This window comes from Scheffersomyces amazonensis (assembly GCF_036850825.1).
Source record: "Scheffersomyces amazonensis strain UFMG-HMD-26.3 chromosome Unknown RJT21scaffold_1, whole genome shotgun sequence".
In the NCBI taxonomy this organism is placed as follows: domain Eukaryota; kingdom Fungi; phylum Ascomycota; class Pichiomycetes; order Serinales; family Debaryomycetaceae; genus Scheffersomyces; species Scheffersomyces amazonensis.
This window is the reverse complement of record NW_027042741.1, coordinates 3,245,292-3,272,125: the sequence shown is the minus strand read 5'-3', so window position 1 is coordinate 3,272,125 and position 26,834 is coordinate 3,245,292. Positions and strand designations below refer to the sequence as shown.

Here is a 26,834-nt window from a genome sequence, read left to right as displayed (position 1 = left end):
GTGTCAATTGCAGTTTTTCTAATACAGATACAGTTTCTTCAAAAAATCGGAAGGATCCATAATACTATTTAAACTTATGTAAATCCTATTTTTTAACCTATGTAAAAGTATCTATATTCTTATAAGTACAGTAGTCAAAGTCAAAGAAAATGTCATTAACTTGGTCAAAGGATATTAAGAATTATAATGTTTCTATAAGCAACAAAGAAGTAGATGCGGAGTCTTTAAGTTCAGATGAAACACAAGATCATATTTTTCAAGATCCAGTGATTGCTGAGTACTATAGAGAGTTATATGAAAGTACTAAATATGAATGTAGAACGCACTTTGATCCTGAATTCACTTGGACACTGAATGAAGAAAAGAAAGTCGTTAGAAAAACCGACTGGTATGTTACGATTTGGGCACTTCTTATGTTTACTGCTTTAGATTTTGATAGGAGTAATTTGGCACAAGCCTTGTCGGATAATTTCTTGGAAGATTTAAAAATAACAACCAATGATATGAATTTGGGAAGTACAATTAATTTAATTTGCTTTTTAAGTGCCGAATTGCCATCTCAATTGGTTTCCAAATGGATTGGAGCAGATGTTTGGATTCCAACTCAGATGGTTTTATGGAGTGTTGTGTCTATTTCTCAAGCAGCTATAAAGACTAGACTGGGATTTTTTGTAACTAGAGCTCTTTTAGGAGCTCTTCAAGGTGGATTTATATGTGATGTATGTTTATGGATGAGTTACTTCTATACTTCTAAAGAATTACCAAGTAGAATATCCATTTTCTATATCGCAAATCCAATGACTACAGTTTGGTCCAGTTTGTTGGCATTTGCTTTATTGAAAGTTACAACTAAAGCAATCCCCGAGGGTTGGAGATGGTTGTTTATTATAGAAGGTGCTTTCACTTTAATAGTTGGTGTATTTTCTTATTTTAAAATGCCTGCTTCTCCAGTTCAAACAAAAGCTTGGTATAGACGGAAAGGTTGGTATACTGATCGTGAAGAAAAGATTGTTGTTAACAGAGTATTGAGAGATGATCCCGAAAAGGGTTCTATGCATAATAGACAACCTGTTGGACCAAAAGAATTAGTTAAGGCTGTATTTGATGTTAATTTATTACCTATCTATATTGTTCGTATTCTTGGAGATATTGGTACTTCTCCAGTTTCAGGATATCTTCAGATTGTCTTAAGGGGAATGGGATTGAGTACTTTCAAGACTAATGCATTTACTATTCCATATAACATTATTTCAGTCTTTACATTATTACTTATTGCTTGGGTTTCTGAAAAATTAAATAGTCGAGCTTTAGTTATTGCAACCACTCCAATTTGGGCTTTAGCAGGTTTATTTCCCTTACGATTTTGGAAAAATGCTCAGAAAGATATTTATGGTACCTTTGCATTATTGACGGTATTATTAGGACATGCTCCTGTGTCAGCTCTTACTATTTCCTGGTGTTCTTCTAATTCTAATTCTGTTAGAAGTAGAGCTGTTTCTGCTGCTGTTGTTAATATCTTTTCTCAAACTGCATCTATTATAAGTTCCAATATTTATCGTATGGATGATGCTCCCTTATACCACCGTGGTAATGAAGTTCTTATTGGAATTGCGTTTGGTGCTGTGTTTGCCTGTGTATTTACAAGACAATATTATATTTGGGTCAACAAGAAGAGAGATGAAAAATGGAATGCATTTACCCAAGAAGAGAAAGAGTATTATATCAATAATACCACTGATGAAGGTAATAAGCGTTTAGATTTTAGATTCACATATTAGAGACTAAGTTATGGTTTATAAGTTTTTCATATTGTTAATGAAATGTTACTTAATTATGTTCACTCCTTTAGTAATTATAATTTGTAGATGCAAGTGAATATATTATTTAAATACCTTTAAAATAGTCTATAACCTCTTTTCCACCAAATAATTTTCCAAATGAAAATTACCAAAACCATACTTAATAACAAACTAATTCCTGTCAAAATAAAATAACTTGATAAATCACTACTTTGATCCATCTTTCTACCATAAGCTAAAGAATAACTTACTGAACCTATGGCAGGAGCAATCATGCAGGCACCCCAAGTTGAGCCCATGATATCTATCCCCCAAATAGATGCTACAATAGTTGGATATAATGTAAACATTCCACCATATGATGCTCCATTCAACATAGAAACATAATGATAAAGGTCACCATCTCCATTTAAATAGTTGTTTCCAATTTGGCCGATAGATCCCACAAGTAAAAGGATAGCTAATAACCAAACTCTATTAAGAGGATATTTTCTTGAAGGAGATGATAAATAATCGGACAAACCACCAACAAGCAATCTAGATACCGTTGAAGAAGCAGCCATAACACTTAATTGATTGGCTAAATCTGTATCGGAAGTGATGACCTTCAATATAGAGCCTAAGTTATTTTGGTAACTTTCCATAGGACCAATACTTAAAACTAAAGTAACTAAAAGTAACCAAGAAGATTTATCTTTAAGGAATAAGACAAATCTTTCATGATGATTGGGTGGCTCGATTAATGACCTTTGGGTTGATAATTCCAAAATACCTTCTTCATCAACTTCATCTTCGTCATTTTCTTCAGATCCAGCTAAGGAAGAGCAACTGGATTCTATTAATAATGCCTCCTCTTCAGGAGTAAATATAATTTCTTGTTCAACCATAACAAGCGATCCAGCTACAAAATTTAATATACCCATTAGTAAGTATAATATTCCAAAGAAATTGAATACATTATATAAATCCAAATTCTTTCCGTTAGGATCTTGTTTAAAGAAAGGTAAACGAAGTAACTGAGATCCTATCAATGAAGATAACCCGTAACAACTCACAGGGAATGATATAGCTAATCCTCGTTGATTTGGGTAAATTTTAGCACAAGTTAACAAACTCGAGAAATAAAGAGCTGAAGTTGCCAAACCAATAAAACAAAAGGTGAATGCAAAACCATAGACATGAAAATCAGTAATATCATTATATTGTAAATCTTTAACCATTATACTATTAATAAAATAACTTGGACAAAAAAACCATACAGCAATTAAAGATAATAAAGGTGGACCATAAGCATCAGCTAAATACCCTAATATTGGTAAACATAGATACATACCAATAGCTGATAATGATGCAATAAAATTTATTTGTAAATAGGATAAGCCAAGTACTTCATGTAAAGAAGTTGAAAACAAAGAGAATAGTAAAATTGAACCTGATGATAAACATGCTATTAATGCTATTAAGAATGCTAACCTCTTTAAATTCGATACTGAAAAATGATGAGAAAGGTAATGCCTTATCTTATGTGATATACGATGCAAAAAAGTCTTTTTATGCATATTTGATTCAAATTCTATGATTCTAACTTCAATAAATTACAAAGATATTGACATATATATCCTATTCATCACTCTTATATTGTGTGTAAGTCTCCGACTTTTCAGTCAACCATCGCCAAATTTCCAAAATGCGGGTGAACTAGCAGTCGTGTGAAAATCTAACCGGTACACAAATAGTATGGAGTAAAGAAATTAGCAGGAATTGAATAAAAGTATTAGTTTAAATGAGATTACTATGTATATTTTAAGTAGAGGGATAGAAAACTCTTTAAGAAAGCTCTATTTCTTAAAAGGACTCTATTAACCCCAATATCATACATATGCTAAAAGTCGTTAAATTTTGCAACAATTATACGGGGGAAAAAATGAACGCTATATGATTAGTTCTATATATTTATATGAATTACTTTTCAATATATGAGATGAATTTCTCAACCTCACCTTTGGAACCTAACCAAATACCGCTTTTATCATGAATTCCCTTTGGTAAAATATCTAAAATTCTTTCACCTTTATCATTAATAGCAGAACCACCAGCTTGTTCCATTAATAAAGCCATTGGGAAACATTCATATAAAATTCTTAATTTACCATTTTTGGATTTAGTATCAGCAGGATAAGCAAAAATTCCACCATATAATAAGGTTCTATGGATATCAGCTACCATAGATCCAACATATCTAGCACTATATGGCTTACCTTTCAAGTCATCTTGAGGAGACTTTAAATCGGTAATATACTTCTTGACATATTCTGGCCAGTAATAAGAATTACCTTCATTGACAGAATAAATAGCTCTCTTGTTTGGAATTCTTAAATTTGGTTGAGTTAAAATAAATTCACCCAATTGAGTATCTAAAGTAAAACCGTTAACACCATAACCGGTAGTCAACATCAAATGAGCAGACGCACCATACATAGTATAACCAGCAGCAACCATTTCAGTACCTTTTCTTAACACATCATTGATTGAACCTTTTGAGTCATCCTTTAATCTGTAAATACCGAAAATTGTACCGACTGAGACCCCGGCATCAATATTTGAAGAGCCATCAATCGGATCAGTACAAACAGCATAACGACCACCACCTTCAAAAATAATTAAATCTTCTTGTTCTTCACTAACCAAAACCTTGACATTATTAGAAGATTTCATAGCATTTATAAAAATTTCATCACCAATAACGTCCAATTTCTTTTGAACATCCCCCGTAGAATTAGCAGTACCAGAAATACCAATAAGATTAACTAATTCAGCTCTTCTAATATTATGGGCTATAAATTTGAATGCAAATTGTAAAGAGTTTAATAACAAGGATAATTCACCAGTAGCTCCAGGAGCATACTTTTGTTGTTCTTGTAAAATGAATCTAGTCAAAGTGATAATATCAGTTTCGATGTTCATCTGTTCAGAAACAGATGAACTATGAGGAGCAGACATGATGAATTTAGTGATTTGATTACTTGATAATTACAATATTGATAAGTAGGAAATTTAAAAAATGGAATTGACTATATATCTAAATCCAAATTCGAATACACTCGGAAAAGATCACTCCAACTCAAATTGCTTTTATTAATAGTTGACTGATAATTAGTAAAAAAGCAGACAATATAAGTTATAAGACTTAAAAAAGAAAAAGGTAAAAGAAGAAGAAATATAACAAAATTTTAAAATACTTTTATGAACAGGAAAAGTCACGAAAGTTCGGTAAAAGCAGATGCCAATTGAAGTTATTATGGATAAGTTTCATAGGTATACTTTACCATATTGTACCCCATATTTCGAGTTTAATTTTTCTGTGTTCACTCACTTTAGAAAATCCCGGAGATGACAGGAGCGGGCTTCTCCTGACCCCGCCGGTCAGTGCGGGTCCCGGATACAAGGAATCCTTGAATCATTGATTATTTGATTTGCTACTGTACTATAATGATTGCCTCGCACCCTACTGTAGCTTAAACATAATTGCGGGCTGATTGACTGCATACTGATCGGAATTGTATGTCCATACACCGTTCTAACCTTCATATTCTTTAACTGCATAAAAATCATATACTGTATAAATTCCAATCCAAATCAGTGTTGAGATTGATATATTGATCTGTTAATTTCAAATAGTATATCTAAAGTACTACCATGATTTCTAATAACATTATTACTATTATTATTGTTATTATTATTGGAAGAGGTATTAGTATGAGTAGAATTTCCTGAACCAGTAGAATTGTTAGAATTCGAAGTAGAACTATTAGTAGAAGTAGTATTAATATTTAAATTATTACTATTATTGGGTTTACTAGATGATGATTTCCATGGGCTGGATGCATCAAGTGACTTATATATTTTTATATTCTCACCAGCTTTATCCTTCTTTGCTTCTTGTATATGCAGTTCGTACGATTTACTTAAATACGTTAATATTTCATCAGCATTGAATAGATCTCCTCCAGTTTTAACTTTATTATTATTATTGTGTTTGGATACTGAAGGAGAAGAAGTACCTTGTGTCTGGGTATGTGACTGATTGTGGTTAACATTGCTTCTGGGACTTGGAGTCCTTAAATTCTTATCCAAAGCATGTGATGAACCTGCTGGACTATTTCTACCTACCGACATGATATAGTGATAAAATTATTTAGTTTTACTGATTCAATTGATAGATTTTCTTATTTAAATGAGACTCTTTAGATGGACTAAAAATAACCAGCAAAGTAATTCGCACTCAATATGTAAATTCAGGAAAACAATGGGAAGCCAACATGCAAGATTACATCTAACATGTAAAATTGAGGCCAACGATGATTTTTTCAGAGAACACGTCAACATGGAGGAGAAGGAAGATCAAATTTGGAAGAGTGGAATTTTTTCAACAATTCTAATTGATATATTCTTATTCAATTTAATTGGCATTATAAAGACTACTATTCCTTAGTATAATGAGTGGATTTCGTGTATTGGATTTAGTAGGGCCATTTGCTCCATTTGTTCCTGAAGTTATAGCTCCTGAAAGGAAGGTTTCCTTTCAACAAAGAGTTATGTGGACTGGTATAACACTTTTAATTTTCTTAGTTATGTCAGAAATTCCATTATATGGGATTGTATCCAGTGATTCAAGTGATCCATTATTTTGGTTAAGAATGATGTTAGCATCAAATCGTGGTACTTTAATGGAATTAGGTATTACCCCAGTTGTAAGTGCGGGAATGGTATTTCAATTATTAACTGGTACTAAATTAATTCATGTTGATATGACTAATAAAAATGATAGAGAACAATATCAAACTGCTCAAAAATTATTTGCTATTTTATTATCAATTGGTCAAGCTACTGTTTATGTTTTGACTGGTATGTATGGTCCTCCATCAGCTTTAGGAACTGGTGTTTGTTTATTATTAATCTTACAATTGGTTTTCGCTGGTATAATTGTAATCCTTTTAGATGAATTATTACAAAAGGGTTATGGTTTAGGTAGTGGTATTTCATTATTTACTGCCACCAATGTTTGTGAACAAGTATTTTGGAAAGCTTTTGCTCCAACAACTTCAAATTCTGGTAGAGGTACTGAATTTGATGGTGCAGTTGTTGCTTTATTCCATTTATTAGGTTCTCGTAAAGATAAGAAGAGGGCTTTATTAGAGGCTTTTTATAGAACAAATTCTCCAAACATGATTCAATTAATTGCCACTGTATTTGTATTTTTTGCTGTTGTTTATTTACAAGGCTTCAGAGTTGAATTACCCCTTAAATCAACTAGACAGAGAGGACCTCATGGTGTGTATCCAATTAGATTATTCTATACATCTAATATTCCAATTATGTTACAAAGTGCTTTATCATCCAATATTTTCATTATTTCACAAATGCTTTTTGTTAGATGGCCTAATAATGTATTAGTTAAAGTTTTAGGTAGTTGGGATACTAGACAAGGTGGATCTCAATTATTTGCTGTTGGTGGATTGGCTTATTATATTCAACCACCATTCTCATTTACTGAAGCTTTATTGGATCCAATTAAGACTGTTATCTATATTACTTTTGTTTTAGGTTCTTGTGCACTTTTCTCTACTACTTGGATCGATATTAGTGGTACTTCTCCAAGAGATATTGCTAAACAATTTAAGGAACAAGGTTTAGTCATTGCTGGATTCAGAGATACTTCTGCTTATAGAGAATTAAAGAAGATTATTCCAACTGCTGCAGCTTTTGGTGGTGCAACTATTGGTGCATTATCTGTTGTATGTGACTTAATGGGTACTTTAGGTTCAGGTACTTCTATTTTATTAGCTGTCACTACAATTTATGGTTATTATGAGTTAGCCGTAAAAGAAGGTGGATTCAATAAATCTATTGTTAGTGGATTCTCCGATGGAATTTAATCCATTTAACACCTTTTTATAATTATACTTCTTCATGTTTATATGTAATTAGTTCATTAATGCATTTATTTTACCAGTTAAGTAATAGTGTTCCAAAAGTGCGATTACCCTTTTGGGCGTGCGCAGCGAAGAGGAGAGTACAAAAAAAATTTACCAAGACAGTGATGATATATAGTGAATAAAATATAGTTTTGTATTAGTCAAGATATATAATATATAATATATACACATATACAGTTATGGAACCTAGTATAATAGAGACTTCTGAGACCGAATCATTTTCATCTGATCATAGTAAAAAGGGTAAGACTCAAGAAGAATCGGTGGATACATCACTAGACAGTCTATTTGAACAATTAAGTCAAGAGACAAATGGAATAAGAGATGATGAGACACAAGAAAATCAGCCAGAATTTAAACAAATCCAAGCATCTATAAGGAATTTACCTAAAATAAATAGTGAATTAGAAAAAAAATTAAATCAAGTGTCTAGTTCTAAAACTGATATAGTAAGAATCAATGATCCAATAATAAGTAAGAGTGCCAAAGTTGAAAGCAATGATTCTGGATCAAGATGGTTCAATATGAAACAACCAGAATTAACTCCTGAACTCAAACGAGATTTACAGATAATTAAACAAAGAAGTGCATTAGATCCAAAAAGACATTATAAGAAAGATAAATGGGAAGTTCCCAAGTATTTTCAAATGGGGACAATTATTGAAGGTAATGCTGAATTTTATTCCGCTAGATTATCTAGAAAACAACGTGGTAATACATTAGTTGAAGAAATATTGCATGATGATGATACTAAGAAATATTTTAAGAGAAAGTATTCTGAAATTCAACTGTCTAAGACAAGTGGTAAAAAGGGTCATTATAAAAAGGTTAAGGAAATGAGGAAAAAGTTTTAATATTTCTTAAAATTACAAATTCATTTATGCATTCTTATCTTCTATATTCGTTAATCAGGGGTTATATACCCGTTTTTGGTTTAAGTGTTATCATATATACAATATATAATATATAAAAATATAATACTTGATGACAATTTGGATTCATTCTTCTAAGCCAGCTCTTTTGAATACATCCAGTCTAACCAGTTCCCATAATCGTTTCTTTTCATCCTTAGACAATTTAATCTTCTTATTTTCCCCAGGTTGCTTTAATTCCTTTTTAAGCAAATCCGATTTAAGTTTATATTCGTGAGCTGTAGTAGCAGCCGCAGCTAAATTGATTAAATAATTCCGAACGGCAATCTCTTTAAATTTAAACTTTAAAAATGTTTGTTGTTGATTAATACCTTTAGAGCTATTGATTTGTAATAATCTTGATTGTTTTACTGATATTTCAGCTACCGATTTTTTAAAATTATAATCCAAATTATGCTCTTTATATAAATCCGATGAAAACAAGGTATATATCAACTCTTTATCAGTTATATGAGGTTGAATTAATACTATATGACATAATGATGCAAGATCTCCAATTAATTGTGGTAATGAATTTTGATTGTATTGAAAATCAGGGGATGAAGTTATCATAGGTAATTGAATTAATATTAATTTACATCTCGTGACATTTAAATTCCAATCAATTAAAGATTCGGTAATATTTTGATATTGTAAATCAGATCCTAATGATATTTTATATAATTCAGCATCATCTAAATCATCATAATAAGGCGGAGGAGGTTGTTGTTGCTGTTGTTGTTTCTGAATTTTTTGATCTAAGAAATAATTCTCATGCAATACTATATCATTCACTAATTGTTCAACCGTTGTAGATATAGGTTCCAGATCTTCCGGAATAGTGGCTGTAGAACTGGAATATATGGAAGGAGCAGATCTAACTGATCTTTTACCAGTTATAGCTGAAAATATTGAAGATGACAGTGATCTATACAGTGCTTGATATTTTTGATTATATTGTGAAGGTGCTGATCGTATGGAGCTTGCACTAGTAGAAACTCTTACAGAAGGTGGTAACTGTTGATAAATGGCATTTCTTGCACTATCTTTAAAGTGTGATGGTGCTGACGACGACTGACCATTGGCCCTGAATGGCGTCCCATACATGGTCTCTCAAATAATCAGTAGTAAAATCTAATCGATTGTATACAACTAATGGTGGCTCCCCCTTTTTTATCCAGTTATTCTTTTTTTAAAAATTTTCTTGTCTCCCAGCTTATGTAATCGGATCAACTGTTTTTCCAGACAGAAGGAAAAATTGGTTTCCCAAACGGGCAGGTGGTCGAGAAGCCGAAAAATGTATGGAGCGCTAGCTAAACTATGTAGCTGTAGATAGTACAAGTACAAGTACAAAAGAGGTATATACTAGTGAAATACCAGTCCAATATATAGTTAAATCTTATTGAAGAAGGGGGGGAGTTCATCATGTCGACAATTGAACTCATTACCTCGGAGGACTGGGGATTTAAGCTTGACTCTGAAGAGCAAGGCTTACAAGTATTTGAAGAACCAGTGAATATAGATGATAATGGAAATAAACATTTGAATTTATTATCTATAGCTCATTTAAAGGGGTATATAGCTATTTCTAATGGTTCAATACTTAAAATTGGTCATATATCGGATTTATCATCTCTTAAACTGTTTGGAGATGACGAGTTTCAAATAACTCAAATCTTTTTCAATTGTGATGAGTCTCGTCTTTATTTCATTAACAATGCTTCTATTCAGTATCTATTAACTCAGGAGTATTTCGAACAACAAATCACAAAAGTTTACTCATTTGGTGATGTAGATAATGTTAAATCGATATCACCATCACTTTCCGATCCAGATTCAGTATTAATTTTAACCAATTCAAATGAATTATATTTGAATGATAAGAATGGCAAATTAAGTGATAATGTTTCATCTTACACATGGTCAAAGTCAGGTTCTATGTTTTATATCACTAGTGATTCATATAATATTCATTGTAAGAATTATGAAACTGATATTATTGAGGTTAATTTAGATTTAGAAGCTTATGACGTTATAGATTTACGTTCAGTAGGTACTAACTTCTTAATAACTCTTAATTCAAAAGAAGATGAAGATACTCAAAGTTTTATTATAGATTGTAATGGAAAAGATCCTAGTTCAATTGATGTAGCTCCACCTTTTAATATGATTGAACGTGTTAATCAATATTATAGTGTACCATTAGTCAACTGGATACCTGATACAACTATTATAATAGTAACATCATCTTTAGCGATAGAGATATCTACCATAAAAATATCAGATACTACTACAGATGTTATTGAACCTGAAGAAGATTCTCTGAGAGCACAATTTCCCCTTGATGAAGAATCTGGTGATGATACATCAGCCGTAGGAATAGATATTGATTTTACAGAATTTCAAACTACAGTTAAAGAACCATGGAATGGTATACAAGAAGTCATTGGTAAATTACCTAAACTCTATACATTATTGCATACAGGTCGATTAGTATCATGGTGGATATATGACAAATCCTCAGTAACCAAGGAAGAAGTGGATTTAAAGAGATCACTCGAATATTACGAGAAAGTATCAAATCCTCAACCTAATAAACCTGTAATTTCTAATCCTTTTGGATCAACTAATGCATCATCATTCGCCTCTCCATTTGCCAAGGTCTCAAGTGATAAACCTAAGGATGATACTTTAGATGGAGCTTTCAGCAACTTAGGATTTGGCAAGAGTACTCCAAGTGAATCAAAAGTTTCTCCATTTGGTGCTTCATCTCCATTTGGGGGTTCCGCCTTTGGAAACAAAAAAGATGATAAGCCATCCTCTGCCTTTGGAAGTTCGGGCTTTGCAAATTTATCAACTAAGGCATCATCTGCATTTGGAAGTTCTGCATTTGGAAGTTCTGCTCCAGTTCCAGTTCCAGCTCCAGCTGCAGCTAGTTCCGGGTCTGCATTTGGTTCTTCTGGATTTGGATCATCGGCATTTGGTTCTTCTGGTGGGTTTGGAGCTTCTGGATTTGGAACTAAGTCTGACAATAAAGCATCTCCATTTGGCAGTTCTGGATTTGCCACATCCTCTAAAACTGAAAGCGGGCCTGCTTTCGGACTGCGTCTGAATTCATCACAACCCATTAAGCTGTTTGGCTCTTTAACTTCTCTGAAGGGAGACTCTATATTTGGTTCTGATAGTGCTAAAGAATCTCCATTTGGAAAGTTGTCTCTGTCAGATAAAAGTTCACCATTTGGGTCTTTTGGTAAATCTGATACTAAGGCAACAGAGCCTATCTCACTGCCTTTCGCCAAATTTGGAAACAAGGAGTCTTTACCATCACCATTCACAAGTTTAAAAAAGGATACATCTTTGTCTATTCCAAGCAGTTTAGGTAATACTGTAGAGTCTACTCTCCCGGAGACGTCTCAGGATGAGGAAAGCCCTATTGAAACTGAAGAGCTGGAAGATACTTATTCCGAAAGTGAAGAATTCGAAGAAGACGGTGAAGAGTATGAAGAAGTAGAAGAGGAACAACAACAACAACAACAACAACAACAACAACAACAACAACAACAACAACAACAAATCGAAGAATTGTCAAACCTGGTTGAAGATATCACTTTTGAAAAGAATATTGAGCAACATGAGAAATTTGAAAAGCCAATTACAAAGATAGATTTGTTAAAATTTGATGGTATATTGAAAAAAGGACCATACTCCGATAATTCCATCATGAATAAGATATTAGAAATATATAATGAAACTTGTGGTAATTTGAAAGTACTACAATTGAATGTTCTTGCCTTAGGGGAGATGATTGAATCTCAATCTTCTACTGAGAGTTCTCCTTCCTTGGATAACCCAGAACGTTGGACCTTAAGTTCTAGTAGTACTTTAGAAGATATAATATCAGAAGAGAGTGTCTATGCTAAAGTATTCTTGAAGAAAGTCGGTGAGCAACAGCAAAGTACTAAGTCATTACTTGATAGAGTTCAGAAGGCTCAACAATTAAGAATTCAATTTGATAAACAATTCACTCAATTGGCAGTATTTAAAAGTGATCTTAAATCATCAATATTAAAAAGACGACCTTTAAATTTACAACAAGAAGTATTACAAATCAAGTTAAGAGAAAAATTGGCTAAAATTAAAGCTTTAGAAGCTGAACTTGTATCTAAATTAATGCCATTAAAAGCTCGACTTCATTTAGATGAATCATCTCTAAAGAATTTAGAAAAAGTTATCTTTGAAATCAATAGTAGTTTAACTAGTCATCAAGATACTATAATCAATTTACTTGAGGATTTACAACAGGAACAACTAATAAAAGAACCAGAGTCAAAACCAGACTCTGAGTCTAGTAATTTTATATCTAAATGGTCATTAAGTGAATCACTTAGATCACAAGAAGTTAAAGTTAAACGTATTTATTTGTAGTTAATTATTACATAGACTAACAAAATATATTTTTTCTTTGTCCGTCGCGACCCATCATTTTTAACTTATGGTAGTCCTCATTGAAAAATGTAAACATAGGTAATAAGTAATAAGTAATAAGTATTTTCTTTAAATAGATAAGGGAAACCATGTCAGATTTCTTAGGACAACAGGTTCAAATACCTGGAACTCAAGGGGTGGGGTATTTAAGATACTTTGGACCAATTAAGGGGAAAATTGGTGAGTTTGGTGGGATAGAATTAGTTGGATCAATAGCCAAAACTCGAGGTAAGAATTCAGGATCGGTTGATAATGTTCAATATTTTTATGTTAAGGAACCTATGACTGGATTATTTTTACCTCTTGAACGTTTAATATCAGTAAATCCTCAATTATCTTCATTAAGAAGACGGTCAGATTCTTCATTATCACGAAAACTGCCTTTACAATCTTCAAATGGACAAAATCGTCATAGTCAAATTCGTGATAAACTTACAAGGGAGAATTCTCCAGATTCTATCCGAACTTCATCTCTTCAATCTCTTCAATCTCTTCAATCTCCAATTCAGAATCAGATAATAGAGAAAGAAAGGCTAGAGTCCGAGCTCCAAAATATCAAATCTATGTACACTAAAAGTCAACAAGAAATGATTGAAAAGAATGCCATCTTGAGTAAATTACAATCTATGGTTGATGAGATTGAACCTCTCTTAGAAGAATATGAAAAGGATTTACAAGAGAAGGATAGAAAACTTGCTAAACAGAAAGCTGAATTTGATAAGCAACGAGAAGAGTGGCGATCTACAATCGAATTAATGACAACATCTCAACAAGAAAGTGAGATATTCTATGAGAATAAACTTATTGAATTACAACATCAAAATGAATCTATATCGAATCTGAATAATCATAATCCAACTAATCAAGATATGGTACGAGATTTACAATATAGTTTAACAGAAAAAGAGTTGGCAAACAATCAACTAAAGAAACAAATAGAAAAATTAACAGTAGAAAATGAGCAACTTCACAGAGATGTAACCAAATTAAACAATGAGAATGTCGAACTAAATGAAAAAATATCTCAATTACAAATAACTCAATCAACAAAAAGTATCCTCACTGTTGAAGATACTTTATCGCGACAATTTGGGTCTATCAATGTAACCGATCAGAATATGGATGCGAAAGTAATTGGAAATGGAAATTTACCCCGCGCGACTTATGACACTTCAATCGCCGAGATCCCCATTTACACTCCTAATACCAAACCAGATCCATCATCAGGTCGAAGTAATTGGTGTGGATTATGTGAACGAGAGGGTCATAGCAGTATAGAATGTCCGTTCGAAAATGACAATGAGATGTTTTAGGCTTTATCATCACATGGTAAGAATTAGTTCTTACTTACACTCACATGCATGCCAACAATATGTAGAACAATAACTGTATTTATTTGTAAATATATATTTAATAAATAGGAACGATTGGAACCTATTTGGTAGAATTACTCTTACACTTCATAGCCTAAACTAGAAATATGAATTCTAATCATCGTCATGAGATTAAGCTCCATAATGGTGATAGAGAGTTCACTACCATAAGTAATTTATCAGAAGTAGATGTATTCCAAGGTGCCACCAGGAAGTGGAATAGAGTCATAATTCTTTTACATGGCTTTCCTGATGATGTCTCGTCATTTGATGATATTTGGCCCTATATCACATCAGGGTTCCCCAATGACAAGTTATTGGTGTTATCTCCATATATGAGAGGTTATGAAAAATCAAGTCAAGGTTCCTTCAATGAATATAGCTTAAATCATTTAGCTAGTGATGTGGAAGCATGGATTTTGAATATCAATGCTGGTAAAGTTCCCGTTCATTTAATTGGTCATGATTGGGGAGCATTGGTATCTTATAAAGCTGCTGAATTATATCCTGAATTAATTACTTCAATAGTCACATTGGCTATTCCTTATCTTTCTGTAATTCGGTTATGGGAATATCCCTTATACGTGCCAGTTCAAATATACAATTCTTCTTATATGTTAACTATGCAAATTCCTTATTTATATCGCAGCAGACTAGAACAAACGGGTAACAATACATATTTGGATAATCTTTGGAAATATTGGTCTCCAGGATGGAAGTTTGGACAAAATGAAATTGGACATGTCAAAGCAACCTTTGGAAAAGAAGGAGTGATCGATTCAGCAACAGCATATTATAGATGCTTGGTCAAACCTTTTAATATTCTACAAATTAAGTGGAAAGTTGATTTTCAAAAAGTGCCTACTTTAACTATCGGTGGAGAACAAGATGGGTGTATGTCCAAGGGTCTTTATGAATTAGTTAAATGGAAACTTCAAGGTACTGAAAACTTTGGTACAAAACTACTTCCCCATCTGGGACATTTCTTACAAAGAGAGCAACCTCAGCAAGTAGCTGAATTGGCTCTCTCTTGGTTTGAAAGATTCCCATAAGTAATTATTGTTCTATTTAATGCAAATGTTTTATTGATGCTATTCTATACAAATTATGTACTATCCATTAATCATCCTCCAAATCTTCTTCATCTATGTTGGCCTGACCATTCACTGTAGTATTAACTTCATCTTCTAATTCACTATCATCATTTTCACCATTAGCAAAAGTAATGCTTTCTTCACCTTGTTCATTTCCATAAAACGAATCGTCTGTAAATTTAGAGCCAGTTTCATTTCTTAATTTGGTTTGAGTTCTCAAAAGTTGTAAACGACCTTGTAAAGCAAGAAGATGAGGCATTAATTTCATTCCATTATCTAGACTTTGTTGAAGGTTCTTAACTTTAACAAACATTTCAATCAGTTTAGAGTATGCACCTCCGTAACTTAAGAGTAACCATTTCAACCAAATAGCAAGAGCATCACTTTTTGAAGGATCTGCTGATACTTCATCACTAAGAATGGAAAATAATGACTCCCCGAGAGATGTTTCGTCAGATAATGAAAATTCTTGAATGGTTTCTTTTACGCTTTCTTCATTATTATTGGTATAACATATATCAAGAACACTCTTTTGATCTACTTCCTTTGACATCAACAAATCCCTCAATCTAGAGAATAACTGATTGAAAGGTAAATTTTTCAATTCAGAGCCTGCTGGTGTTATAATATTTTGAGAAGTAGAAATATCAATGCCATTTTCAGACTCTAATTGTAAGTTGATCGGGATATTTTTTGAAGATTTGAGATCCCAATCTATTATGGTAAACTTTGGATTATTAAACTTATACCATACAACATATAATACAGAGTCTTTGATATATAACATCTTTATAGGAATAGTAGAATTAGTTAATTTGATAACAAGCAATGGTTGTTTTTGTTCAAATTCAAAAACCTCTATATTGGATTCATGGATTACAAACAAGAATTCCTTATGCAAAGAATTTCCTGGTATAACTTGAATACTTTCAATTTTTGAATTAGTTGAGATTGTAGTTAATTCTTTAGGCTTTAGTATATCCAATATATGAATATTTTCAGAATTATGATAAAGTACAGCAAATTTATTTGGACTAGTCGATGAAAACTTTACTTCCTTGATTGGGTTTTCTATGGATTCAAACTCAGTAATTACTGGAGACCTGGAATTGGATAAATTAGCCAAGTATACTTTATTCTCGGAAACTAATAAGACTTTCTTTTTATCATTTGGAATAGCAACTATGGATCTTACATCTACAGTCTTTTTAATATTAATAGATCTCAGTAATTGTAAATAGTTTAAAGAATATTCTATGACTTTATGATTTTCTGGATCAAATGCTAATAATGATTTTTCGGTATTATATGATTGTGTTATAGTAGAAATTGAGAAATTTGGTGATATCTTTCCAGTAGGTTGATTGAGATGAGGACTGAATAATAAGATTTTGGAATTATCAAGTAATACAGAAAGTATTGGAAATTCAGACGCATTATCTTTAGTGGGACTTGAATCTACACTTCTCTTCTTTCCCTTAGACTTACCAGTTGCTTCATTACTAGTTTGTTCGATCCATTGAACATCAATAATTTTCTCATCGGCATCTAATTCATATTTGGTTACATAATTATCAGCAATGATTTCTCCATTCTCGACATCCACTTTAATTATTTGAACTTCACTTCTAAGTTTATTGGAGATAATGTTGGCAAACAACTCCCCGGACTTATCAAACACACCTTGAAGTTCACTACCCATACTTAATGACTGTTACTTTACTCTTTTTGCAATTAGGTCTTCTCTACAATAAATAATTTTTGAATAATTTTTTTTTTCTCATTAGACATAATGAGCTCTGCGCACGACCCCCGCAGCTCTTCCCATATTAAAACTGTATGTTAAAACTATATGTTAAACTATATTATATATTGATTACTTAGAGTCTTGAAAGTCAATAAGTTGTTGAACTTGTAGTTTACATAATTCTTTCAAATCCTGTACATCGGCTCGGAGTTCTTCCACTTGCTCTGATTTTTCTCCTATTAATTCTAACATAGTTTGTTCCTTTTGATTTCTATAATCTATATCTTTTTCTAGAGCCTTAATCTTATCATTTAATGTATCAATTTCATCACGAAATTTAAGACTATGTAACATATCTTGTTCAGCTTTATCTTTCAGAATTACTAATGAATTATTTTCTTCTCTTAAAGTATTTAATTCAATTTCTAGACGTCTAATATTTGAACTCATCTTATTTATAAGTTGAATATTATTACCTACACTACCAGTAGGAATTGAAGCAGTTATACTTCCACTGGCTCCTCCAACTCCACCTCCTGTATGACTATTGGTTGTATTAATGGCTTGACTAGGATATCTTGAATTGGTAAAGAAATTATCTTCAGTTATATTATCAAAACTTTCATCTAATGAAGTATCTGAATTATTATGAAAATTAAACTCTTTCGGTATAGCAGGAGTTGCTGAAGATTCTCCGAGTCTAATATCTTGCCAGCTAGGATTATATGGAATATCGGATATACTATGAGAAGAAGTAGTTCGCATGGTTGGAGTTCTATTATCTAGATTAATACTCAATCCATTACCATTAAATCTCTTATTAGATAAAGAAACTTGAGGATCAGATGTAGTTAAAACTTGAACTCTTTCTAAAGATTCAGTTAATGACTTTATCTTTGCTGTTAAGTTGGCTCGATCTGTATTAAACACTTCCTTGAGCTTATCAAATTTATCTTGTAATTCAATTAATTCATTATCTTTCATTTGCATAGAGAATTTGATTTCTTCCTTTTCTTTAATTGCTGATTTGTAACTATCTGTGAATTTATTAATTTCTTCATCCTTATTGGTAATAATACGTCCCATCTTTTGTAATTCTAAAGATAATTTCTGTTTGGATCTTTGCAAGGAATCAACTGATGATGATAAATTATCGACTTTACTTAAAAGATTGGATTCAATCACTTTCCAATTTTCTTGAGAATTTAAAAATTGTTGTTGTAATTGGTGATGCGTTTGTGAGAGTGAAACAAATTCTTCATAGTCAATTGATTTGGAATGAGATTTATCTGATTCATTTAATGCTTGATTTGAGTTATTCTTGGATTTTTCAACTTGTCCATTTCGTGAACTTTCACTTTCAATACGTAACAATTCAATTTTATCTTCGAGTCTTCCTATCTCTTTCAAATTATTACTTTTAATATGGGATATTTCATTTCTGAGATCTTTTATTAAATCATCTTTTGATTCTAATTCAAGATCATGTTGTTTTTTATACATATCGAATTGAATCTTTAACTCATTAAAATCTTTGAGAGATCTTTTCTTTGCTGAGAGCTCTTCTTGATATAATGTTTGTTGTTCTTTATATTTTGATTCCCATGACATACCTAATTCCTTTTCCAAAGCATTTTGAGCTTCTTCTAAAGATTGTGTTACTTTAATATGTTCCTCCATAAGATGTAATGCTGATTTAAATTTATGAATTTTCAAAAAGTCTTCGAGTTCTCCAAGAACTAATGAAGTTTCTTCATTTTTTTCAGAATATGAGAGTAAACTTGATTCTAATTCTGAATTGGTCATCTTTAACTTTTTAATTGTATCATTTAATTTCAATTCTTTCATAGATAAAGCCTCTCCTTCTGCTAATAACTGTTTTATTGTCTCTTCTTTGGCATCAAGCTTGGCTAATAATTCTTGCTTTTCTTTTTCAAAAGTTTGATTACTTTCAGTTCTAATTAGTTTAGGCTTTGCTAGGATTCGAATTCGGGATTCTAGTTCTTCATTCTTAGCCTTAAGTTGATTGAGTTCTTCTTCAAGGCTTTGTGATGCATTGTTGTTGGTATTTTGTTTGATCTCTTCATTATTATTGGCTCTGGGACTCTTGTCTAGTACTACTTCAGGATCATTACTTGTTGATGGAGTTAAAGAAGGAGTAGATAATACAGTTAAATCTTCATGTGAAGTTACGTTTGATTTGATCTTTTTCCCCTTTCCTTTACCTTTTGCTGCTAATGCTAATCTTTCTTGTAATGTTAGACGCTTTTTTCCTGTACTTGTAGGTACTGGTGTTTCGGCTGGTGGTGTTTCAGCAACTGGTGTTTCAAGTGGATCAGGTGTGAGTTCTCGTGATTCTGTCTCAACTAAAGGTTCCTCTAACTTCTGATCAATAGATGATTCAATGGAGAGTCCTGGTTCAGATTGATTTTCATGCTGGGCATCTACTCCATCCAGTGGTTGGTCATTTTTATTAGTAGACTCTATATTGTTTTCGTTTGCTTGTGGTTCTTCGGAGTCCCTTGTAGTATCGTCCTGATCAGGCAGATCGGCCGGTACTGTGTCTGGAATTGATGAGATGGAATCTTCCAGAACAATTTCCTCTGGTATAGGGACACCTGCCGGTTTAGAATTGCCTCTATTCTTCTTCTTTGCCATACTTCCACCGTCTAAGAAATGTGATCTATTACCCTCCTATTCGTATAATATACGTAGCACCGACTCCCAAAATAAGCAAAATAATTTTTTGGTCGCATTTGATATCGGTGGGCTGTGTACAGGATCGGACTTACAACCAAAAATCGCAACCACAACCACCCATAATGGGTAATGTATATGGTGTGTTAATTGCTTTGTGGAAAGTAGTTTATAGTATAATACATACGTATAATAAATAGTAGTAATAATAAATATAGAGTGTCTTATGTGCACCATTAAAGCTTATATACATGACATATATATGTTGAACTAGTAAAAGTAATAGTAATCATTATAATACTAGTACTAGTAAACTAGGGATGAGACAGTCCTCCCATAGATTTGCCCTGACTTTGATCTGTATGCGGCTGTTGAACTTGTATTTGATCAGAAGCAGTTAAGCCTGTATACTGCGATTGTTGTGCATAAGCTGGATACCCTTGTTGCTGTTGTTGTTGTTGCTGCCAACTTATTGGTAGCCTTTGTTGTTGTACTGAAGATTGTTGGACTTGTTGTGTAGAATAGCTAGGAGCATAATACATATAGCCTGGAGGAGGTTGAGGAGGCTGTACTTGTGGTTGAGGTACTGTAGTCATTATTGAAGGATGCTCAGAAAGACCAATTGATTGGTTGGCTGAATTTCTTGCTTGAACAGGGAATCCGTACCAATAATTTCCTGATGTATACTCTGAATGAGTGGTTTGACTTTGAAGTCCATCCTGATAATGTGACTTGGATGGATCATCATGGAGAAGATGATTATGTTGAAAATCCGCTTTGGATTTTCGATGTCCATGCTTCTTTGTAACTATATGCGTATTTAAATGGTTTAATGATCCATAACTTTTCACACATCCAGGAAACGAACAACTGTATTTCCTAACAATTTGATTATACCGCCTACGGAATCTTCTACCTCTTTTATTTTCATGAAGAGGGTCTAAATCCAGAGCCAGATGAGTTTGAGCTTGTAACGCATGATATGGAATATTAATTGGAGCTCCAGTTTGTACTACTTGAGAATTTAAATTTGACGTAGGCTGACCGTATTGGTTTACTTGAGGATAACTTACTTGTAGTATATTTTGTGAATAGGTTGGTGATACTTGTGGATTGGAAGAGATCATATTAGGCATATTTGCCTTTTGATAAACACTCGAATTATAATTTGAAGGAGGATGTGATTTAGAAGTTTGAATATGCTGATCATAATATGGGCCTGATGTTGTAATCCTAGAATCAATATTTGAAATAACTCGATTATTGTAATATTGGGGGTAGGAACTTGATTGCAAATTTGCTTGTGGTGGTTTTGTGGAATTAATCGTGGAACCTATAGAAGGTAATCTAGCTCCACCTTGACCATCTGATGTAGCAGCTACAGCATTTCTACCATGAATATTTAATATCAGGTTTATAGATACATTTTTATAACTTCTTTCATCGTCCATCATCTCACTACTACTAAGATGTTTTTTAGGATCTAAGTTATCATCTATATTATTTTCTATGATATTCTCGGTCTCTTCATGTTTATGACCAGAAGATTCTGCTATATCGTCAACGGGCATTATATTTAACTAATACAAATTTCAGAATACAATAGTATATGACTTGAAAAGATATGAAATGAAAACAAAATTGGAAACCGGATTGGATAACAAATATAAAAGAAAAGAACTAATGAATATAATACAACTTTTGAAGCAAAATGCAAATGCAAACTAATAATTGATAATTGAAGATTTCGCAATATATATTGTTAGACTTTTCAATTAGATTTATGAAATTGTTCTTTGTTTATAAATAACACCAATAAAAAAATGGTTGCAACGAAATAGTACAAGACTGATTCTTTTGTGTAATTAACCAGTAGTATTTCGAATACTTTGACAAACAAGGTTGTTGGTGAATAAAAAGTTTGATGAATTGAAGGGGCAATTAATATAATTGAAATTATTTCAAATGCCGGAAGTATGGGCAAGAGGTGCTGCAAGTAATATTGTGATAACTTTCACACTGCCTTACTAAGTATTGGTTGATTACTTGTGGTGGTTGGGATAATCGGTTTTTTGAGGTTTTCAATAGCCAAACATATATTCTAGTTGTGATCTGATATTCAGTGATTGGAAAGATCAGAAATATAGTCAATTTAACGTATTAATACAAATTTAATTCGACCGTAAAGGGGGAAATTTTGTGTACCAGAGAAATATTGCAATTGATTTCCAGTATATAGGATATTGTACGTGCAATTTGTGAGAACAAAAGTTGGTGACTAGTTGATCCTAGTTGTTACTTTGGTTTTGATCTAATGTGACGAAAAGTTGAAATGGTTCTGGAAAGGATTTATTTTCTCTTTCTGCTGATTTTACGAATGACAATAATTATTTTTTATTCTTGAAAAAAATAATAGGAATGAAATTGAAACTGAAAGATTTGGAATTATTCCACAGTTAACTTGAATATACAACAAATTAAAGAAAGATTAGAATGATACAGTAAGGCAAAGTAAACAGTAGTATACAATAAAACAAAAATTGTATTTTAATTAATAAAATCTCAATTAAACAACCGTATTGGATCTATCAAAATTGATTTTGTTGATGTGAAATCAGTAAAGATTTGTTAGCACTAAATTCACAAAATGGAATCTGAAATTTTTATGACAAAAAAATATTTTGACTTGGTTCGATTGTCTCTCCAAACGAATCAAAATAATATTATTATTACCTGTAATCTAGTATCTAGTATAAATACCAATAATTTAAGATAACGGTCTCATCTACTCGAGATAAGAGGTAGGATTTTTAAGAAATCATGCGTATGTCGATACATATATATATTCATTTTATATCTTGTGAAAACTAGGGTAGAAGAAATATACAAAGAACAAATAATCAAAAAAAAAAATAAAAAAAAATAAAAGAATTTAAAAAATAAAAAGCTTAGCTTATTTAATTTTTGGGGTGCCCTTTCATGATAATTATAAATACTCATATTACTAGGGAAGAAAAAAAGAATGGAAACATAATACTATTCATGCATAAAACTTGCCAGAGAAAATAAATTATTTTGCTGTAGAGCAAAGGCAGAAAAAACTTAATAGTAAAGTGAGCATTGTTCTGCTGATTGTGTTACTAAATTATTCTGCTGACCACCTCTCTTAAACGGATCGCAAAAGTAGCTGATTTTCTTCACCCTCTTAAAATAACAAGTCTATGAAGTGGACCAATTCCCTATTCATCAGCATACCATTGAACCTAAAATATTTATTTTATGATATTAATTTTTGAGCAAAACAATGGTTCCCTTTTCGGGTATGTCCAGAATTCAAACTTCTATTGATATCAATGAAACTACATTTATTATATTCAAATCAAAGTAAGCGAAATCACAACATTAGCTCTAAAATCCAAATGAAAATTAATGATCAAATATGGTAATTGCCTTTGGATAGTATGACCAACTTTTTAAATTTTTGTTAGTTTAGATTTTGCTAGACTGTCTTTATTTGTTCTAAATAGCCTAGTTTCCATACTAAGAATATTAAATTCGTTTGGTTCTATCTTAATACTTTTTTGATTACGGTATGAAGAGGAGGATCTCTCTAAATTTACATTTGCTATATAGCTTGTACTCTTAATTGTAAAGCTTCAAATATTGCGCCCCTGGAATTTTTGTCTATTATTATATTTACCATTTACGCCTGCGTCCTTTGAATATTCAAATATTCATTGTTCCTCCTTTTAACCTTTCTATTTTTTTGTCCATTATTAAGAAAAAGAATTGCTTACCGAATCATTTTTGCATTCAATCTTTTTTTTTTTATCCATTAGCGAAAAAGTCTGGGTGAGCCATATTCAAGGGTCTTAATCTGCGAAATGGATATGGCTCAGCGATTTATCAAGCTTCGCGGTGTGTGTTAAGCAGTTTGAGCGACTTTAATCTAGACTCGTATAACTGTTTATGGTTTATTAGAATTATGGTCCTATATGGCTGAACTAGCCATAGAAGCAAGTATTGCGTTAGACGAATACTTCATTTAAGATTTAGATATACCTTTGTAATCCAACCAAATTAAGAAATGAATATAAATCAGGCTCAAAATCTTATTATTAGAATACGAGCTCTACTTTCAATTTAACGTATAAGATTAATCTTTACGAAAACTTTAGCACATTTAAAGAGATTTCGGGATTACTCTTTTTTTGCGTGGAACTACCCCCAAAAGGGAAAAATGACCGATATTATAACCTAAATTCTCAATTTAGTGCTCATTTTTCTTTAACAATATTCACCAAGGTAAACTGCTGGTAAACGATTTCCAATACTGTTAGATTTACATATTTACGTGATACATGATATTAGATCATTAAGCGTAACCTTAAAGGTAATTTCGACCTTCATATACGTCTCCAGCCCTCCGTTTAAATATTTTCACGATGGCGAGACAATGGTGTATGTACATTTCGATGGCGCTATTACTTTGTACATTTTGTTACTTTCTTTGATGTGATGATGAGTTAATGTTAATTGTGTGTGATTTAGGAATTATCATTTTGTTGTACTAGCGGGGAGATGCATTCATTTACATATCATGTGGTCTAAAAATTATAATTTTTATATAAATTTTATGATGCAAGCACGGGATGAAATTCGGGTATGCGCGTTTGGCTAAATAAGGCAACTCAACCCTCTTTAGCAAGCTATTTACGTTGTAGTACGTTGGTGAAGTCGGAAAGTTCAGACGCCATCAAATACCTAACCTACTACAAAAATATTTTTAGTCATTTCTTCAATCTATACCTTCAATAAATACGTTACTAAATCTAGAATTAAAAAAAAGGCGATGAAAAAGAAATTAAGATAAAAGTTAGACACGATTCAAGCTTTTAAGAAAAGGCCCAAATAGTGTCGCCATGTCAGTCCCTAAAGTTTAGTTTCTTGTAAACAAGACACTATATTTTATAAACATACATTGTTTACACTCTCGTGTATTATTAGCTTTACTTAAGTTCGATTTCTTCTGCTAGAACTTGACTTAGTTGGGGCCTTTCTTATTATTTCAGGTTATTTTTCAATTATTTATCTTGAAGTTCCATTTCAGCATTTTCGGGATATAAAGCGCATTTTATTAAAGCACCTATATTTGGAAAAAAGGCAGAAGGGTACCCTTGAAATTTGCACAATGTGTTTTCACGATGAAGTTTCATATTATAAGCTATATAGTTCTTGCAGGATTTGAAATCTTATCATTTCCCAAATATAATTAGTTGTGTTGTTTATGGCCCTAGTTACGGTTTTCTGTCCCCTAAAATTCTGTAGTTCGTTTATTAGAGAGATCTTAAAGCAGCATAGGATTTCTTTGATTTAAAACTGTATTTCAAATTATTTTTTCTTGTTGAATGCACTTTTGCTAATTTTGACTTTTTATTCTTTTTTTTTTTTGATTTCATTTACGTAAGTTAATTTATAAAGTTTACCGCCTCATTTCTTTCATATACATATATAGACTTCAAGGAAGATGGCTTACTTCGAGAAAACGAACCACTCTATAAAGGCAACTTAATACAATTATTCAGACTGAGGCGTAAAGTTGTACACAAAATAATTAGGCCCGCTCGATCTTTCTGTTATACAGTCATACAGTTAGCTTTAAGTATATCAAAAAATATATGTACAAGTATGAATATAGCCTCTCGCGGTCAGTACGGCTCATTCCGATCTTTTATTGTTTTGACTGTATTTAAGTTTAAATTATTCTATGTCCTTTTTTTTTTTATTGGTAGCGATCCGGTGTTCTCAAATATTTTTATAACCTCAAAGATAATACATGATAAAAATGATCGGGCGGTTGGGCCGAAAAGAATTCTGTGCGAGAGAAGCTATTATCGGGATCTGAGACAGTAAGAACATTTTATAATATTATTTTATCCCTGTATCTTTTTTATTCGAAGTAATTCACATACCCCCCAAATTAGGATTAGTGCGGAACAGATATATTTTCAAGTGTTTTCATTGATAGAATATTTTACCGAATGAAGATCTTTTCATTATTCGCAAACCTTCGCTTGCCGAAATCAACTGACCCAACAGAGAAAATTTCCAAGAGAGATAAAATCTCTCCGATTTTCAACCCTCACTAATTCTTAATACATGCATAAGTATATTTGCATCAGTTCTGTATGATGCAATGCATGTTAGCGTATATATTGACGTCCCTTAAAACTTTAATGGAAGAAGACGCCATAACAATGGTGTAGTAAATCAGTATTATGGTATATGTGAAATATACAGTGTGTACTGGATTTTGAACTGCATTGATTAATTCGCTAAAAAGTTGGGTTCTTGGGTTAACTGAATTAGTCTTAAGATCATCAATGTCGAAATCAAAATATCAGGCGGCCCTTCATACTTGTTAAATTTGTAATTCGTTTAGAGCAGTGGCTTCTTTTTAAAAAAAATATTTAATGTGGAAATAAATAAACCTAAAATAAACCCAAAATTATAGACAGGCTGTCCCTAATTGCATTCTTGTAGGCTTAAACTTACCTAAGAAAGTTTGGCCCATTCAGAGTTTGTCTCAAGAGGAAATAGGCATTACATTTAATTAACTATTTTACACTATATTTTTAATGTAGGAAACACCACCTCTATTAGTTACATTAGAGTTTTTATATTGTATCAGTTAATAGATGTTTCTCCACTTTCTTTAAAAAAATGGTATAA

General features: G+C 32.1%; 13 protein-coding genes across 13 annotated transcripts; 6 read left to right on the top strand and 7 right to left on the bottom strand. All coding sequences in view use genetic code 12, as the record gives it.

The window, feature by feature from the left end:
• Window positions 1–1,836, top strand: RJT21DRAFT_17772 (putative permease). Its single transcript, XM_064883584.1, has one exon. It carries the CDS (start codon window positions 150–152, stop codon window positions 1,776–1,778), a length of 1,629 nt encoding a protein of 542 aa, XP_064741827.1. The 5' UTR covers window positions 1–149; the 3' UTR covers window positions 1,779–1,836.
• On the bottom strand, window positions 1,837–3,572 carry RJT21DRAFT_17773 (uncharacterized protein). Its single transcript, XM_064883585.1, has one exon. It carries the CDS (start codon window positions 3,356–3,358, stop codon window positions 1,895–1,897), a length of 1,464 nt encoding a protein of 487 aa, XP_064741826.1. The 5' UTR covers window positions 3,359–3,572; the 3' UTR covers window positions 1,837–1,894.
• Window positions 3,573–3,583: 11 nt separating this feature from the next.
• FBP1 (fructose 1,6-bisphosphate 1-phosphatase) lies at window positions 3,584–4,768 on the bottom strand. The gene has a single exon (XM_064880969.1). The coding sequence runs from the start codon at window positions 4,512–4,514 to the stop codon at window positions 3,762–3,764; it is 753 nt and encodes a 250-aa protein (XP_064741825.1). The 5' UTR covers window positions 4,515–4,768; the 3' UTR covers window positions 3,584–3,761.
• A 349-nt stretch (window positions 4,769–5,117) lies between these two features.
• On the bottom strand, window positions 5,118–6,135 carry RJT21DRAFT_17775 (uncharacterized protein). Its single transcript, XM_064883586.1, has one exon. It carries the CDS (start codon window positions 5,973–5,975, stop codon window positions 5,436–5,438), a length of 540 nt encoding a protein of 179 aa, XP_064741824.1. The 5' UTR covers window positions 5,976–6,135; the 3' UTR covers window positions 5,118–5,435.
• SEC61 (translocon subunit) lies at window positions 6,136–7,855 on the top strand. The gene has a single exon (XM_064883587.1). It carries the CDS (start codon window positions 6,296–6,298, stop codon window positions 7,733–7,735), a length of 1,440 nt encoding a protein of 479 aa, XP_064741823.1. The 5' UTR covers window positions 6,136–6,295; the 3' UTR covers window positions 7,736–7,855.
• An 85-nt stretch (window positions 7,856–7,940) lies between these two features.
• RJT21DRAFT_118192 (uncharacterized protein) lies at window positions 7,941–8,660 on the top strand. The gene has a single exon (XM_064880968.1). It carries the CDS (start codon window positions 7,975–7,977, stop codon window positions 8,647–8,649), a length of 675 nt encoding a protein of 224 aa, XP_064741822.1. The 5' UTR covers window positions 7,941–7,974; the 3' UTR covers window positions 8,650–8,660.
• STD1 (Std1p) lies at window positions 8,661–10,049 on the bottom strand. The gene has a single exon (XM_064880967.1). The coding sequence runs from the start codon at window positions 9,811–9,813 to the stop codon at window positions 8,794–8,796; it is 1,020 nt and encodes a 339-aa protein (XP_064741821.1). The 5' UTR covers window positions 9,814–10,049; the 3' UTR covers window positions 8,661–8,793.
• Window positions 9,973–13,185, top strand: NUP159 (FG-nucleoporin). The gene has a single exon (XM_064883588.1). The coding sequence runs from the start codon at window positions 10,132–10,134 to the stop codon at window positions 13,129–13,131; it is 3,000 nt and encodes a 999-aa protein (XP_064741820.1). The 5' UTR covers window positions 9,973–10,131; the 3' UTR covers window positions 13,132–13,185.
• A 19-nt stretch (window positions 13,186–13,204) lies between these two features.
• On the top strand, window positions 13,205–14,632 carry RJT21DRAFT_17757 (uncharacterized protein). The gene has a single exon (XM_064883581.1). The coding sequence runs from the start codon at window positions 13,281–13,283 to the stop codon at window positions 14,502–14,504; it is 1,224 nt and encodes a 407-aa protein (XP_064741819.1). The 5' UTR covers window positions 13,205–13,280; the 3' UTR covers window positions 14,505–14,632.
• Window position 14,633: 1 nt separating this feature from the next.
• RJT21DRAFT_17768 (uncharacterized protein) lies at window positions 14,634–15,672 on the top strand. The gene has a single exon (XM_064883583.1). It carries the CDS (start codon window positions 14,672–14,674, stop codon window positions 15,614–15,616), a length of 945 nt encoding a protein of 314 aa, XP_064741818.1. The 5' UTR covers window positions 14,634–14,671; the 3' UTR covers window positions 15,617–15,672.
• UTP9 (Utp9p) lies at window positions 15,650–17,401 on the bottom strand. The gene has a single exon (XM_064883582.1). The coding sequence runs from the start codon at window positions 17,358–17,360 to the stop codon at window positions 15,684–15,686; it is 1,677 nt and encodes a 558-aa protein (XP_064741817.1). The 5' UTR covers window positions 17,361–17,401; the 3' UTR covers window positions 15,650–15,683.
• Window positions 17,402–17,412: 11 nt separating this feature from the next.
• On the bottom strand, window positions 17,413–20,214 carry RJT21DRAFT_124783 (uncharacterized protein). The gene has a single exon (XM_064882799.1). The coding sequence runs from the start codon at window positions 20,061–20,063 to the stop codon at window positions 17,535–17,537; it is 2,529 nt and encodes an 842-aa protein (XP_064741816.1). The 5' UTR covers window positions 20,064–20,214; the 3' UTR covers window positions 17,413–17,534.
• A 202-nt stretch (window positions 20,215–20,416) lies between these two features.
• Window positions 20,417–21,673, bottom strand: WOR4 (Wor4p; the record flags this gene model as incomplete). The annotated part of the gene is made up of 1 exon (XM_064880061.1): window positions 20,417–21,673. The coding sequence occupies one exon, from the start codon at window positions 21,671–21,673 to the stop codon at window positions 20,417–20,419; it is 1,257 nt and encodes a 418-aa protein (XP_064741815.1).
• Window positions 21,674–26,834: the final 5,161 nt, after the last annotated feature.